The sequence below is a fragment of the Aquarana catesbeiana genome, linkage group LG09 (genome assembly GCF_042186555.1).
Source record: "Aquarana catesbeiana isolate 2022-GZ linkage group LG09, ASM4218655v1, whole genome shotgun sequence".
Lineage (NCBI taxonomy): Eukaryota > Metazoa > Chordata > Amphibia > Anura > Ranidae > Aquarana > Aquarana catesbeiana.
The window spans coordinates 32,208,307-32,225,181 of record NC_133332.1 but is presented as its reverse complement, the minus strand read 5'-3'; the positions used below and the strand labels follow the sequence as shown (position 1 = coordinate 32,225,181).

Genomic DNA, 16,875 nt, shown 5'->3' with positions numbered 1-16,875 from the left:
TTTCTAACATCTTGCAACACTGGGGCTGCAGTGGAGTCATTTTCAGGCGCTTTACAGGCACTATTTTTAGCCTAAAAGCTAATGCCGCGTACACACGGTCGGAATTTCTGACAGAAAAAGTCAGATGGGAGCTTTTGATCGGATATTTAGACCGTGTGTATGCCCCATCGGACTTTTTCTGTCAGAATTTCCGACGGACTTATGCTGCGTACACACAGTCAGACTTTACGGCAGACTTTGCCTGGCGGTTTTTTCGACAGACTTTACGACGGACTTTCTGAATGAACGGACTTTCCTACACAAAATCCACTAAAGTCCGTCGAATTCGTACGTGATGACGTACGACCGGACTAAAATAAGGAAGTTCATAGCCAGTAGCCACTGGACTTTTCGACCGGACTCAAGTTCGACGGATAGATTTAAAACATGTTTCAAATCTAAGTCCGTCCAACTAAGTCCACTGGAGCCCACACACGATCGAATTGTCCGACGAAATCCCGTCCGCCGTGCAAAGTCTGCCATAAAGTCCGCTCGTGTATACGCGGCATAAGATAGAGAATATGTTCTAAATTTTTCCGTCGGAAATGCTTACAGAGGTTATCCTGTTGACAAGTCCGACCGTGTGTACGCGGCATTAGGGAAGTCCCTGAATCAGGACTTATGTTTAACAACATAGGAAGAACAGAACTTCTCTACGTGAAGTGACATGTTTGTGATGCAACCCCAGAAAGTCAGCGCTGGTAGGTGGAAATGCTAAACTCTAAGCCATTGTGTTGACACATGTGGAACCCTCCTACACATAAATACACCTAAATACTGCATTTCTTTGGACATATACCTATAGGTGGTGGAATGACAACAGTCAGGAGCTAGGCTTCCTGATTTATTCTGTGATATTTGGTGGTTCTTGGTGTGTGTGTGTAGAATAGTGATGTTACCCTCTAAATTTTGGGAATGCTATTTTGATTTGATGTTGGTACACATATCACATTTTTTGGGCTCAAATTATGATTATTTGGAAATAATAAACACGCAAAATTGTCACTCATTTTAAATTTGCATCAGCAATGGTATTGTTTGTGGTTTGTAAAGACACCAGTGTGAGTTTGGATAAAGATTTTTGTGAGATGAACAGCAACAAGTGAAAGTGTGCAACAAGGTTCCTCAAGGATGGGACTTTAATGGACCATGAACGTAAGTGATTTTTATAAAGTAGAAAATGTATCATTGCATAAATAAAATATTTAACAGTACTTGAATGATAAAAAACAAACATATGGTGTGCAAAAACATGGGACAGAAAACTGGAATAACCCAATTCCACTGTCAGAGAGACAGAGGAAATCCAACGCGTTTCAACAGATAGAAGTCTTCTTCAGGGACAATGGGTTGACCATTTCCAGATATGTATGTTTAACCCCATGTATTGTGTGTTTCAACCAAGAGAGATCAAAACTCAAAAGGTAAAAGGAAACCAGAGTGCCAGACCAGCACCCAGGAACCAGAGCAGGATGGAGATGGAAGGGTGTCCAAAAATGACCCCACGTGTGACCACCCAAAAGGGGGCCAGAGCAGTATGAGGGACCAAGCCACAGAAAGTTCTATGTCTTAAAAGTTTAAGACTGGTCGCTGAATACAAGAGTCCCAGAAACATAACCAGCCAGGTCTTAATGAAGTAGTCTGGACATGAGTCTCCCTGTGTCTCTCGGTTAAGTCTTCCTGTGTTAACCGAGAGACACAAGGAGACTCATGTCCAGACTACTTCATTAAGGCCTAGCTGGTTATGTTCAGCAAGGTTCTACGGACCGGCTCACCAGCTTTCTATTTTGGCATTTCTGGGTGGCCTTTAAAGCAATATAATTTATGAACAACCCTCCAGACCATCTGTGACCGGACTGTTTCTCTGGAGAAATTCCATTCAGATTAAACTCTTGTATTCAGCGACCAGTCATAGAACTTTCTCTAGCTTGGTTCCTCATACTGCTCTGGCCCCTTTTTGCGTGGGTCCTTTTTGGACACCCTTCCATCTCCATCCTGCTCTGGGTGCTGGTCTGGCACTCTGGTTTCCTTTTACCTTTTGAGCTTTGATCTCTCTTAGTTGAAACACACAATACATGGCATTAAACATACATATAGTGCCTTGGAAAAGTATTCACCCCCTTGGCATTTTTCATGTTTTGTTGCCTCACAACCTGGAATTAACATGGATTGTTTGAGGAGTTGCATCATTTAATTTACAGAACATGCCCACAACTTTGAAGATGTTTTTTTTTTATTGTGAAGCAAACTACAAAAAGGACAAAATAACAGAAAAAGTCAATGTGCATAACCATTCACCCCCCTAAAGTCAATACTTTGTAGAGCCACCTTTTGCGGCTATCCCAGCTCCAAGTCGCTTTGGATAAGTCTCTTTGAGCTTGCCACATCTTGCCACTGGGATTTTTGCCCATTCCTTCTTGCAAAACTGCTCCAGCTCCTTCAAGTTGGATGGTTTGCACTTGTGAACAGCAATCCTTATGTCTGACCACAGATTTTCTATTGGATTGAAGTCTGGGCTTTGACTAGGCCATTCCAACACATTTACATGTTTCCCCTTAAACCACTCAAGTGTTGCTTTAGCAGTGGGTTTGGGGTCATTGTCCTGCTGGAAGGTGAACCTCCATCCAAGCCTCAAATCACACACAGAGTGGTACAGGTTTTGCTCAAGAATATCCCTGTATTTAGCACCATCCATCTTTTCCTCAACTCTGACCAGTTTCTCGGTCCCGACTGCTGAAAAACATCCCCACAGCATGATACTGCCACCACCATGTTTCACTGTGGGGATGGTGTTCTTTGGATGATGTGATGTGTTGGGTTTGAGCCAGACATAATCTTTTCTTTGGCCAAAAAGTTCAATTTTAGCCTCATCAGACAAGAGCATCTTCCTCCATACATTTTAGGAGTCTCCCACATGCCTTTTCGCAAACTCAAAATGTGCCATTTTGTTTTTTGCTGCAAGTAATAGCTTTCTTCTGGCCACTCTGCCATAAAGCCCAACATTGTGGAGCATACGGCTTATTGTCATCCTATGTACAGATACTCCAGTCTCTGCTGTGGAACTTTGCAGCTCCTCCAGACTTACCTTAGGTCTCTGTGCTGCCTCTCTGATTAATGCCCTCCTTGCCAGGTCCGTGACTTTTGGTGTGCGGCCGTCTCTTGGCAGGTTTGCTGTTGTGCCATGTTCTTTCCATTTGGTTATGATGGATTTGATGGTGCTCCTAGGTATCATCAAAGATTTGGATATTTATTTAGAACCTAACCCTGACTTGTACTTCTCAACAACATTGCCCTTTACTTGTTTGGAGAGTTCCTTGGTCTTCATGGCAGTGTTTGGTTAGTGGTGCCTCTTGCTTAGGTGTTGCAGCCTCTGGGGCCTTTCAAAAAGGTGTGTGTATATGTAATGACAGATCATGTGACACTTAGATTGCGCACAGGTGGACATCATTTCACTAATTATGTGACTTCTGAAGGTAGTTGCACCAGAGCTTTTTATGGGCTTCATAACAAAGCGGGTGAATACGCCAATGCCAATTATCATTTTTTTATGTCTGAAAAATAGTTTTATGTATATATTTTTCTAATTTTACTTCACCAACTTAGACTTTTGTGTTCTGATCCATCACATATAATTCAGATTAAAATAACATTGAACTAAAGGCTGTAATGTAACAAAATGGGTAAAAAGCCAAAAGGGGTTAATACTTTTGCAAGGCACTGTATTTGGAAATCTTCAACCCATTGTCCCTGAAGAAGACTTCTAATTTATCTGTTGAAACGCATTGGATTTCCTTTGTCTCTCTGTCAGTGGAATTGGGTTATTCCAGTTTTTCACCATGTGTTTGTTTTTATCATTCAACAAGTACTGTTAAATATTCTATTTATGTAATAATAAATGTTCTACTTTATAAAAATAACTTGCGTTCATGGTCCATTAAAGTCCCATCCTTGAGGAACCTTGTTGCACACTAAATATTAGGGATGTGGACCTGAACTAGCTTCACCCAGTCAGTCGGCAAAAATCCTTGTACAGCAACAAGTGAAAGTGACAGAGAAAAATATATTTTACCAAAACATGAAACCATTCCACATTCTAGCATTCTTAAAAACAAAATAGATGAAGTAGAAGCAACATTGTTGCAAAGACAATTTCTTTGAGAGAAAGATACATTTCATCTCAACATGAAAAAGGATTTTTTTGGGAAGTTACCATTGTACCATTAGAATCAATGGCTGAAACTTGCATTGGGCTACATAACTCTCAATTTCACTCCCAAAAAACGCTCCTTAACCCAGCTCTCATTTTGGTATTTACAGTACTATAACTCTTGGTAAAAAAGCAATGGGAGTTAAAATGAGAGTAGTTTGCCTTCTGAGCATGCTCAGTTGTGTTGGCACCTAGCAGGGCTGGACTGGGACAGAAATTTGGCCCTGGACCTCATCCAGACCGGCCCACTTACATTTTGAGTGTTCCATCAGCAGCCCCTTACATCAGAGTGTCCCATCAGCAGCCCCTTACATCAGAGTGTCCCATCAGCACCCCCTTACATCAGAGTGTCCCATCAGCACCCCCTTACATCAGAGTGTCCCATCAGCACCCCTTTACATCAGAGTGTCCCCCATCTCCTCCCCCTCCCACATGTACTCACAGTTCTGAAGGCAGCTTCTCTTCTTCCTCTCTCCAGTCATGTGATAAGTGACAAGTGATAAGGGGAGAGAGTAAGGAAAGTCTGCCGGCTGTCTTATCTCCCCCTGCAGGCTGGAGGGAGCAGAAAGCCTAATCCTCTCTCCAGCAAGTGACGGAAGCTGCTCCTCCTGACAGGAGTGAAATCGCGATCACTCACTGTTAGAGTGGAGTGGCTCCAGGAATGTATCTGACTGGCCCACTGAGCCATCGGCCACCGGGAAATTCCCGGTAATCCCGATGGCCAGTACATGCCTGGCACCTAGTTGTAAAGAGATGGGTAATTTATCTCTTCTCAGACTTTTAAATATTTTTCAGTGTAGAAATAACTTTTTCACACAGTTAAAGGCAGATTATCTTTAAACAATATACCGCATATTTCAGTACCATTTAGGCAATTATATCATGCTCTAAACTTTATTTCCATGTGCAATAGCCGTAGTCCTAACAAGAGTCATGGTTTGGGCGCTATTTGCTTTCAGGGAGCTATAGTAAATTCTATTTTGAGAGTATTTTTTGCCCCAGCGCTTTAGAGAATAGTTTTAGCGCTAATTTGTGGTAATTAGCGCTAATTACGTGCGGCGCTGTAGTAAATGACCCACATAGCATTTTGCTTTTAGGCTAAAAAGTTCCATTTTGGTCGTATCTGACCCCCACATGGCTTCTGTGCCCCCCCACATGGCTTCTCGCAAACTGCAAAAGGGACTTTTTATGGCTTTCTTTTAACAATGGCTTTCTTCTTGCCACTCTTCCATAAAGGCCAGATTTTTGGAGTACACGACTAATAGTTTTCCTGTGGACAGATTTTCTCACCTGAGCTGTGGATCTCTGCAGCTCCTCCAGAGTTACCATGGGCCTCTTGGCTGCTTCTCTGAATGCTCTCCTTGCTCGGCCTGTCAGTTTAGGTGGACGGCCATGTCTTGGTAGGTTTGCAGTTGTGCCTTACTCTTTCCATTTTCGGATGATGGATTGAACACTGCTCCATGAGATGTTCAAAGCTTGGGTTATTTTTTTATAACCTAACCCTGCTTTAAACTTCTCCACAACTTTATTCCTGATCTATCTGGTGTGTTCCTTGGCCTTCGTGATGCTGCTTGTTCACTAAGGTTCTCTAACAAACCTCTTCACAGAACAGCTGTATTTATACTTAGATTAAATTACACACAGGTAGACTATATTTACTAATTAGGTGACTTCTGAAGGCAATTGGTTCCACTAGATTTTACTTAAGGATATCAGAGTAAAGGGGGCTGAATACAAATGCATGCCACACTTTTCAGATATTTATTTGTAAAAAATTTTGAAAACCATTTATCATTTTCCTTCCACTTCACAATTATGTGCCACTTTGTGTTGGTCTATCACATAAAATCAAAATAAATTATATTTACGTTTTTGGTTGTAACATGACAAAATGTGGAAAATGTCAAGGGGTATGAATACTTTTTCAAAGCACTGTATGTAGACAAAGTCCTTGTACATTTTAATGGCAGGCTTTCAATTGAGCAATATCTCCCCAGCAAGTGTGTCAGACATGGGGTCAAAATGTATAAGCTCTGTGAAAGGGCAACAGGGAAAAACAGTCAAGTAGAGCCCCCTGATGCTCAGACTACACAGGGAGCAGTGGTAAGATAGTGTGGGAATTGTCACCTTTGTTCCATAAGGGTTACCATTTGTACATGGACAACTTTTATGCAAGCGTGCCACTGTTTAGATGTTTGTTCCTTGAAAAAATTGGCTGCTTAGGCACCCTGTGAGCTAATCGCAGGGGCTTCCCTCAACAGATCATTAACACCCAGGGGAAGAAAGCCTGCTTGCAAAATGAAGAAATGCTCGCAGTAAAGTGGAAGCACAAACGTGAAATATTTATCCTGTCTTCCATTCACCCAGACACAACAGTCCAAATTCACACAACGTCTGGTTTAGTTGAAAAGCCTCTGTGCCCACGACTATAATCTAAATATAGGAGGTGTAGACTTCAGCAACTAAATGATGAAACCATATTTAGCCTCCCACAGAGCTAGACTCTGTTACAAAAAGTGTCTATATATTTATTTCAATCGGCTCTATACAATGCATTTGTTATTTACAAAGCTACTGGAAGAACTGGATCCTTCCTAATATTTCAGGAAGCTATTGTCTCAGCCCTTTTGTATCCAGAAGACGCTGTGGCCCAAAGCCCGAACCCAGATGCAGTTGACCGGTTGCATGAGAGGCATTTTCCAGATGTCCTCCCAATGCAAAAATCACCCCAAAAAAAATGTATCTGTGGTAGATTGGGGTGGTTGCCACTTTTTTGTATGAATGTATGTCAGTGCCTACAGCTCTACAGGAGGAGATTTCATCATCTGCAGTTTAAGAAATGAACATGTGTGCCCAGCATTAGGAGCATGGGGTGGTCAGCAGGCGGTAGTTCCTATGCTTCAGTATATGCTTTTTTCACTTTTTTTCTGGCAAAGATTTCTTCATCCACATTGATCAATGTGAATGGAGGAATCTGTTAAAGTTAAGCTCCACCCAAAAGGGGAAGTTCTGCTTTAAGGCCTCCTCCCCCTCCTCTTCTCTAAATGGTACTTTTTTGGGGGGAGGGGAGTGGGTACCTGGTTTTGACAGGTACCCACTCCCACTTTTGCTTGAGTCGCCTAGGCAATCCGACCAGAAGTTCTCCTCTCCCCCTCCCCGCACTCACCTCAGATATGTCACAGGTCCCAGAAGACTGTGGGACCATTCACAATGAGCCGTGTGGCTCACGCATGTGCAGTGGGCACCTGGCTGTGAAGTTACAAGCTGTCACAGCCGGGTACCCACAGTTGAGGTGCCGAAGACCAGGGGGCAAGGACAGCTCAGGTGAGCACATCTCTGGATCCTGGGACAGGTGAGTGTGTGTTTATTAATAGTCATCAGCTACAGTTTTTGTAGCTACTGGAATTGAATAAACACAAAAACAATTGTAGCTCCTCGTTTTAAGTTCTTTTTTTCATTCATGTATGCCCATCGTTAAGAGTGTGGGGTGGTCAGCATATACTTTTTTCTGGCAGAGATTTCTTCATCCATATTGATCAGTGTGAATGGAGGAATCTTTTAGGTTATTTTTTCATTCAGTCCACAGGCTAAATGAAAAAAGAATATTGCATGCATGCCCAGCATTAGAGGTGTGTTAAAATGTCTTAATGCTGGCCATACACGTAATAATACTTTTAGAGGCCCTAAAATGCCAGGACAGTTCAAACAGCCGCCAAATGACCCCTTTTTGGAAAGTAGATGCCCCAAGGTATTTTCTGAGAGGCATGTTGAATCCATGGAAGATTTTATTTTTGCCACAAGTTTTTTTTACACAAAGTTGTCACTTTAATGAGATTTCTTACACACGCCATGGGTATATATTACACACCAATACACATTCTGCTACTTCTCCCGAGTATAGGAATACCATGGGTGAGACTTTTTGGGAGCCTAGCAATGTACAGGGGCCCAAAATTCAATTACCACCTTCAGGCTTTCAAGTGGTGTTAAAGTATAACTAAAGGAAAAATGTTTTTTTAGTTATGAACACATTGGAGATGGATTATAACACCTATTCACCTTTTATTGTTGTCTATGCCCCTTTGGGGAGATTCACCCTCTTTAAATGTCCTGTTTACCTTGATCATCGAAATTGAAAGTAAAGAAAACCCCAAATTTTGGGTAGTCCCCAGAAAAGTAAGAGGGGAAATTTTCCAATAGGGACACTAGTTCTGATGACATTGGGGTCTCCAAGGAATTTCCTTAATTTGCGGTGATTATCTTTCACTTCCTGTTTTGGCTATGGGACAGGAAGTGAAGGTAAATCTCCCTAATGGGACTACAATGGCAAAAAATTAAACTGATTGGGGTTATAACCCTTCCTTACTCTATTAAAAAAAAAAAAACAAGTTTTTAATTCTGTAATGGATTGCTTGAATAACTATCACATTTTTGAAGGCATAAAATGTCAGGACAGTTCAAACACCCCCCCCCCCAAATTACCCAATTTTTAGAAAGTAGACACCCCAAGGTATTTGCTGAAAGGCACGTTGAGTCTTTGGAAGATCTTATGTTTTTTTTTTCACAAGTTTTTGGAATTTTTTTTTTTTTCTTTTACACAAGGTTGTCACTTTACTGAGATATTTCTGACACACATCATGGGTATATGTGGAATTTACACGCCAAAACTCATTCTGCTACTTCTGAGTATGAGGATACCACATGTGTGAGACTTTTCGAGAGCCTAGCCATGTATAGGGGACCTAACTTGCGCATTTGATTTCCTGACTACCTATCACAGTTTTGGAGGCCCTAAAATGCCAGAATAGTACAAATACTCCCCAAATGACCCCTTTCTGGAAAGTGGACACTCCAAGGTATTTGTTAAGAGGCATGGTGCGTATTTTGTAGATCTAATTTTTTGTCACAGCGTTGAATAGCAAGAAATGCCCTGGTCATGATGAGGGTAAAACCTTTCAGAGGACAAGTGGTTAAAAAGTGGTTACAAATAACTGAATAAACATGACCCTCAATGAAAATCCATCATCAATCAAGATGAACGCTGGCCACAACCCGCACAAAAAAACACTGCCCGCCAAACATTTCTGCTCCTGTCACTTCTCACTGGCTGAATAAAAGCCTCTTCCCCCTGCCTTTAAGTAAACATGGGGGTAGGGTCACCCCGGGAGTAACTGGGTGACCCTGCTCCCATGACATCATAGGTGGCAAGGACTGACAGCAGGGATGCCTAATTATTTTTAGGACGCTGGTAAGTGCTGGCTGTGCTGTCTCAATAACTTCCACTGGGATGCTGGTGGGTGCTTAAAACACTGAAGCTAAAAAATGCACATAAATACACCAAAAAAATGGGGCACTCAGCTGTTAAAGGGATACTAAAGGTTTGCTTTTTTTTTCTTTAAAAAAAAAACAAACATGTCATACTTGCCTCCTCTGTGTAGTTGGTTTTGCACAGAGTGGCCCGATCCTCCTCTTCTGGGGTCCCTCCGCGGCGCTCCTGGCTCCTCCTCTTCTCGAGTGCCTCGTTGGAGAATCGCTCTCCCTTGGGACACCTGTACAGCGCGCTCCTGTGTCCTGCTGCTGCGTTTATTGACACAGTCAGCAGGACTCTGCCCCAACGTCATTGGATTTGATTGACAGCAGCGGAAGCCAATGGCTGCGCTGATATCAATCAATCCAATCAGGACCCGAGACGCCGGCTTGAGTGGGGGTGCCCGTCTCTGTCGCAGGAACGTTCGGGCTCGGGTAAGTAAACGGGGGGCTCTGGGGCGCAGATGTACTACAAGAGGTTTTTAACCTCAGTGCATAATGCATTGAGGTGAAAAACAGCAAGGGTTTACAACCCCTTTAATGCAGTCTTAGAGATATAAAAATGTGTAATCCATCACTGAAAAAATCACTTTTGATTAGCCTAGCCTTGTCAATGTACCTCCAGGTTTTCTTTAGGTGACCCAGTTTCCTACCCAAAAAATATTCTGGTAGTTCTTTCTGCTGAAATTGTTCCAATAGTGTATATCACTCTTGTAAGCTCCTTCAGGTGCAGGAACCAATATTGCTTATTCCATGTTATTTGTAATTTACTGGGGCAAAAGAGCCAACACTGTTCAAATAAGTCAAATAAATAAATATAGAAAAGCTGCAATTTTGATGTTATTTCTGTGAATTTAGCAGTATTTTCCCCAAAAATGTGCACAGTAACTGAAATGTCAAATATAATCACGGATCAAAATGTCTGTAATGTAGTTCTAGTAAAACACAATTTTTTTGCATTCACTAATGTCATAACAACATGCATTATGTTTAAAGTTTTAACTTACGTTTTATGGCTTCAATGCTGTGTAGACCGAACACACATATCATCAAAAACCATCCCAGGTACCCATTATTCCTCGCAGACATTTTGTTTTTATTGTAGAGAAAGACACAACTTCAGCTTCTTAGTGTCTGCAGTTCACAAGTCTGAGCAACTGCAACACTACCCAAGAGATAAAACTAACTTGTTCTGTTTTTCAGCCAATAGGAATTTATGTTGCTTATTACATAATAGTTGCTGGGTAGATGTATATACAACAGAAAGGTTTCAGTTATTCAAAGGTAAAATCCTTCTGTAGTGAGGTTTAGGATGCATTGTTCATGACACAGACATAAGTAAAGCGATATTTTTAACCACTATAAAAAAAAAAGAGAAAGAAATTGGGCTTGGAGGTTACACACAGCCGCCAGCACATCAATTGGCATAATGACCCAAAATGTATATAAGAAAAAAAGTGCAGCGGTTTATGTGATATAAAGACACAAATCCTAAATCATTATTATTATACAGGTTTTATATAACGCCAACAGTTTGCGCAGTGCTTTACAATGTTAGGGCAAACCGTACAATTCAATACAGGAGGAATCCGATACACTTCTATAGAAAATCACTAAAGGAAACGTTACAATGAAATAGTTATATGCAAAAATGTTCAAGGTATATTAACAACACTGTGATAAATAAATATACAAAAGTCCAATGTGTATTGACGCCGCAGTGATAGTCCAAAATATAAGTCCAAAAAACATCTAGTAGATCTTGGTGTGTGTAATGCCCTGTGCACACGATCGGACATTCCGACAACAAAATCCATCGTTTTTTTCCGGCGGATGTTTGCTCAAACTTGTCTTGCATACATGCGGTTGTACAAAGTTGTCGGAGTTTCCGAACGTGAAGAACGCAGTGACGTAAACCACATACGACAAGACTATAAAAGGGCAGTTCAATACCAAGCGCGCCACCCTTTGAGCTCCTTTTGCTAATCTTGTGTTAGTAAAAGTTTGGTGATAGACTATTTGCGCTTTTTCAGACTCATGGTTTTCAGATCGTATTTCTGGTGTTCAGTTTGTGCTTGTGGGTTTGTATCTGGTCTTCAGTGCGTGCAGTGAGTTCCCATTGATTTATCATTGGGTTCTTGTCCGTTCCTTACTGATTTTCAGGTCGCTCTTCACAGGCCTTGCTGTTCTTCAGTGCGTTCTGTTACTTCGTTCTGACCAGCTGACCGTTTTCTAGCCATGTTGCGTGTACGTACTCATCGTAGAGTTCGTGCTGTGCATGTGCTTGGTGTTGGGGTTCTTACTTTGACACAAGCCCAGTCCATGAACAGGGCGAGGAGGAGTTCATGGGCCAAGAATTGGTTACTCCAGCGTGACCAATTCTGTCACATGCCTTTGCTCCATGAGATCCGTGAGAATAATCCTGACGATTTCAGGAACTTTCTCAGGATGACGGACCCCGTTTTTCACAGTTTGTTGGCTTTGCTGACCCCTTATATCAGCAGGCAGGATACCTTCATGAGGCAAGCCATCACTTTGGAGCAGAGGCTAGTCGCCACCCCGTGGTACTTGGTGACGGGGAGAAGCCTGCAGGACCTCAAGTTCTCAACAGGCATCTCCTCCAGGCTCTGGGGATCATTATCCCGGAGACCTGTTCTGCCATCATCCAGGTCCTGCAGAAGGACTATATTAAGGTAAGATTTTTATCCTTTAACATCACATTTTATTGTATTTAATGTTTACTAATGTATTGTATTTCTTTCCTTATTACCATGATTGTAATATGCTGTGAATGTCTCCTTTGTCCTCATGCATGCTGGATTTTTTTAAAAGTTTGTTTTTTGTCCTTCATGCATATTTGCCTTCACTTACCTCCCCAGCATGCTCTCCTGGGCCTATATACACCTTGCCTAGTCACTTAACAATGTATTTTGTCAGCTCCATAGTAGTGTTTTACCCTAAACACCCCCTAAAATGTTTAAAAATGTTAAACATGTTATTTGTGCTTCAAATTCAGTGTGCCAGAGGCTTTTTTTGGGTCCCAAAATCATCTGGAACCCTCCCTCCCCCCGAACTGCTAAGTCAGCTGATACCAATCCTCTATCTGCTGACTTTGCCAAACCCATACACGCTATACCCACCTCTTTTGTGGTCAGATTTATGGATGAATTCCCCAAAGCATGTAGTGCAAGGGCCTGCCTGAATACTTTCAAATGGTACTGTTAAAAGTTTTTTTATCCTATTATTATCTTGATAGGTACGAGCAGAATGTAAAAATGTGCTAAAATGTGTACAGTGTGTATTTATATCTTTGCATTATGACACTTCTTACCTGTCCAGTGGGCTGCCAATAGTGTAAGTAAGGAAGGGCTGGCCAAAGTAATACACATTATTTATGCATTCAGCTCTCAATGAAGTGGAGAGGGTTACCTGTCCAAAACATCTCCCCCCCTAAAATTTTGAAAATGGCCCATGAGAGGGGGGGGGGGATCTGATACACCTTATACCTTTGTCTTTAAATACTCCCTAAAATAAATGATATACTGATGTTGGCCAAGAATGTTTGTGTCTAATCTGCTTTCAATGTTTATGTGCAAAATGACAAATTTCTTTATTCTTGTTTGACTCCACAGTTTCCTTCCAACCCACAGGAATGGCGGACTGTGGCCTCCCACTTTGCCCAGTGGTGGGACTTTCCCAACTGCGTCGGGGCAATTGATGGGAAACACGTCCACATAGTCCCACCCCCAACTCGGGGTCATACTATTACAACTACAAGGGGTTCAATAGTATTGTGATGTTGGTGGTGGTGTCGGCTACTTACGAGTTCCTGCATGTGGACGTGGGGAAGAATGGCCGCATGTCGGATGGTGGAGTCATCGCTCAGACTGAGTTCTACAGGTGTCCCCAGGATGGCAGCTTAGGCTTGCCACCTCCAGAAGACAATGCAGAAGGACTCCCATTCGTCTTCGTTGCGAATGAAGCGTTTGCGCTGAGGGACCATCTTATGCAGCCATTCCCTATGAGGACCCTCACCCCGGACCAGAGGGTTTTTAATTACCAGCTGGCCAGAGCCAGAAGAGTGGTGGAGAACACGTTTGGATAAACAGCCAGCCGGTTCCGCCTATTTCTTACACCGATACACATGGCGGAATATAAACTCAATCACACCACCTGGTTTGCTGTGTTCTCCACAACTTTTTAAGGAGAAATTCTTGGAACTATGCTGGCTCAGTTGGGCCTGAGGCCGGAATTCAGAATGAACCAACCCTGACAGCGTTTGAAACTGGCCGTCCTGGCTTGCCCATGCCAGAGAATGTTCTAATTTTTTGGCCTTTTTCTTCAACAGTGCAAACTAAATTTCGTTGACACATGAGGTGACAATCTCTTCTTCGGCTAACTATTATTATTATGTTGTGGGTCTGCTACACACACACCTTGGTTTTTTTTGTGAATGTATGTAATGCATTACTGACAAAAATATTAATAATTTTCAACACCATGACCGAAATTTGTGGAGTCCTGAAAATGGCGTGATTGTGTAAAATTAGAAAGCACTGTTGGGTGTTATTTACTAAAGGAAAATACACTTTGCACTACAAGTGCACCTGAGACTGCACTGAAACTGCACTTGTAGTGCAAAGTGGATTTGGTAAATAACCCCCATTGTCAATGAAAACAACAACTTAACTCCAAGAAATGCTTTTGAGCATTGAAAGAAGCCACACATTGTTGATTATCAATCTTTTTAATCAAAGCACAATCACATGTGCGTTTCTAAAAGGGTTTTTGAACAAACCAACATGTTTGCTGTATAACAATTTTTTAGGTCACATTAATAAGTAGAAATTGCCTTTTAAGATAAAACAGGCATGTTTAAAACCATAAAAAAATACACAACTCTGGAACTTACAAAGTTCAACTTTGATAGAAAGTGAAAGTAATATCAGACATGAGAATTTATAAACTGTGTCTGATATTGCGTTCAGCAGATGGGGTGATGTCACCCCTAGAAAAGCCAAATTTTGAAGATGCACACAAATTGCCTAATGTCAACATGTGCTAGCTGCCATCATGGGGAATCCACAACATCACGAAACAAAAAAACAAAAAAACACACCATGTATTATAAATATGCAGGCATCCATCTATTACCTGAAGCTGTGGTCGCAGACACTCACCTGTTGTGACAAGTTCTACAACATCTCCCTCATTCTCCTCTGGTTGGGTTTGGGGGATTTCCCCTTCGTAACTGAGGTGGGGGGTCCGTGGTCTCTTCTGATGAGTGGTGTCCTCTGAGTCTTTTCTCTATGTGAACAAAAATAGGTATACTTAGCACACAGATATTTGATGGCAGAAATGGGAATATGAAACATTGCTTGGAAGTGGGGTACAATTGTCTATTTTGGCAGAGTTCCAAGATGAAGAAATATTTTTGTCCTTTGTCAAGCTTGAATACTTACCTGTTTTGTGCAAGCTTCACAGATGGAGACTCCCCTATAGTATCCACTGGAGCACCTATGTGGGGCCCCCTAATAAAAAGGGTGTTCTTTTTTCCCACACTAGTGCTCCAGCGTCCGGATGTGTAACCAGCTGCTGAGTGTTCTCTCCTTACACAGAATCTAGTTTGCATTTCATTCTAGTTACAAACCCATCTAGACAACAAACTTATTTTAAGAGAAGTAGGCCATAAAAAATGTATTGAACTGCATCTGGACAAAACCTGGTGTTTTAGTGGCCGAACGAACAATGTTTACTACGAACAAATAATGTGTCCATGAACATGAAAGGTGCCATTTGAAACTGTACAACAGTAAAGAAAAGCACATGGAGCAGCACAAACGTAATAAAAATAAAGAATAGGAACACAGGACAACTACTTACTTTTTTGCAGCACTCTCCCGAACCTTCTATACTGATCGTGCTCCCTGATTTTGAGGTCCGACTGTGAAGGAATGTGACGTAGATGATAATAATAATCTGAAAATGTCTATTTTCTTATGTGCATACATATTTTTCTCCTTACTCATTATATAAGTATTACAGATTTGCTCTGTTTCTTTATTTTCTCAAAATGGCGGGTACACCCTACATCCCACACATCAGAAGAATGCGGAACTGAAGATAGAACCAGGGACAGCCAAACCTCGACATGAAGATTCTCCATTTCTTTTCTATATTAACCAATGAGATGTACCTATTAGACTAAAATAGCAATGATGTATTTTTGTGTATAAAACATTAGCACCGCCTTAAATAAATTAGAAGTGTAAGAAGTAACAGTGCTGAGCGTGTCTCAGAGAGTTTACTTTTATATGCAAGCATATCCACACTTTCCAATTAGAGACAGCAGCAGATAACCTTGAGCTCGATTGAAGCTCTTAACCTTAACAGCTGGTGCTGAAACCCGGGAGCTTCAGGCTTCAGGCTACAGGCTACAGTAGATAAGAAAGGGGGTCTTTGCGCAGCCCTAACAGTACGGTAAGTATTTTATATTCTTACCACTGTACGACTTTCTTGTCTCTTGGTTGACCGCTGGATTCTGACGGTATGCTGAGACTGTTTTAGAGGCAGGTATTTCCTCGCCTGAGGCTGTTTTAACGAACCTGCCGATGGGTTTCTGCTGATTGCATTTTTTTGTTCATTGTCTGCCGTTCTTTGAGCTACAACTCAGCAGACTGATGTGCTGCAGATGTGTGTGTGTGTGTTCTCATCCCCAGACGAGCTGTCGGCCTCTGGAGTGAGATGTTTATCCTGCAGCAAACGGTTATAGATGGTTACTCGAGGTTTGTAGGACCTCTGAGGGTTATTTCAGCTGCTGGAGCTTCACAGTCCGAAAGTGTTACAGATGTCTCACCCCCAGACGAGCTGTCAGCCTCTGGGGGGGAGGTGTAATAAACGTCTATAAAGGGGTTTTTCAGGGGAGTTGGCAGCCCCTGTGGTTTATCTTAGCCTGCTGAAACTTTGCAGTTTGAAGAGTGGCAGGTGTAATGTCCTGTCCTGATCGTATTTGTGGTTTACTGTTTGCTATACACGAGAGGGGTTGGGGACTGGTGAAAGTGAGAGAAAGTGGCTACACGAAGACCCGTTGCTCCCCACTACCCCTGCATTGTTTGTTCTGAGATTAACTGTACATTACAGGGTTATAGCAGACAGTAGCAGCGAGGAATAGCGTTATGTGCCCCCACCCGAAGGAATTTGTTGATAAGGAGCAGTGAGAGCAATATTAACCCATTAGTTGTACGTATTCTCTTCTCAAGCAGTTAGTCGAGAAACAGAATAGAGAGAAAGAAAGGAATGTTAAAATGTGATATTGTGAAGAA

At 41.9% G+C, this 16,875-nt stretch overlaps 1 protein-coding gene and 1 long non-coding RNA gene across 3 annotated transcripts in view; both read right to left on the bottom strand.

The window, feature by feature from the left end:
* LOC141107478 (RLA class II histocompatibility antigen, DP alpha-1 chain-like) overlaps positions 1 to 10,740 on the bottom strand; it is a 55,114-nt gene extending 44,374 nt beyond the window's left edge. The window contains exon 1 of one of the 2 annotated variants that reach the window (XM_073598243.1): positions 10,561 to 10,740. In XM_073598243.1, the coding sequence (XP_073454344.1) occupies positions 10,561 to 10,642 (82 nt within the window). In that variant the 5' untranslated portion in view covers positions 10,643 to 10,740. Of the gene's footprint in view, positions 1 to 9,671; positions 9,883 to 10,560 lie in introns of those variants that run through there. The other variant, XM_073598242.1, reaches the window with a different exon arrangement.
* Positions 10,741 to 14,748: 4,008 nt separating this feature from the next.
* Positions 14,749 to 16,875, bottom strand: part of LOC141107477 (uncharacterized) — a 58,215-nt gene continuing 56,088 nt past the window's right edge. The window contains exons 2-3 of the long non-coding RNA XR_012235912.1: positions 15,437 to 15,497; positions 14,749 to 14,860 (exon numbers count right to left, since the gene is read on the bottom strand). This is a non-coding gene — a long non-coding RNA (uncharacterized lncRNA). The remainder of the gene's footprint in view (positions 14,861 to 15,436; positions 15,498 to 16,875) is intronic.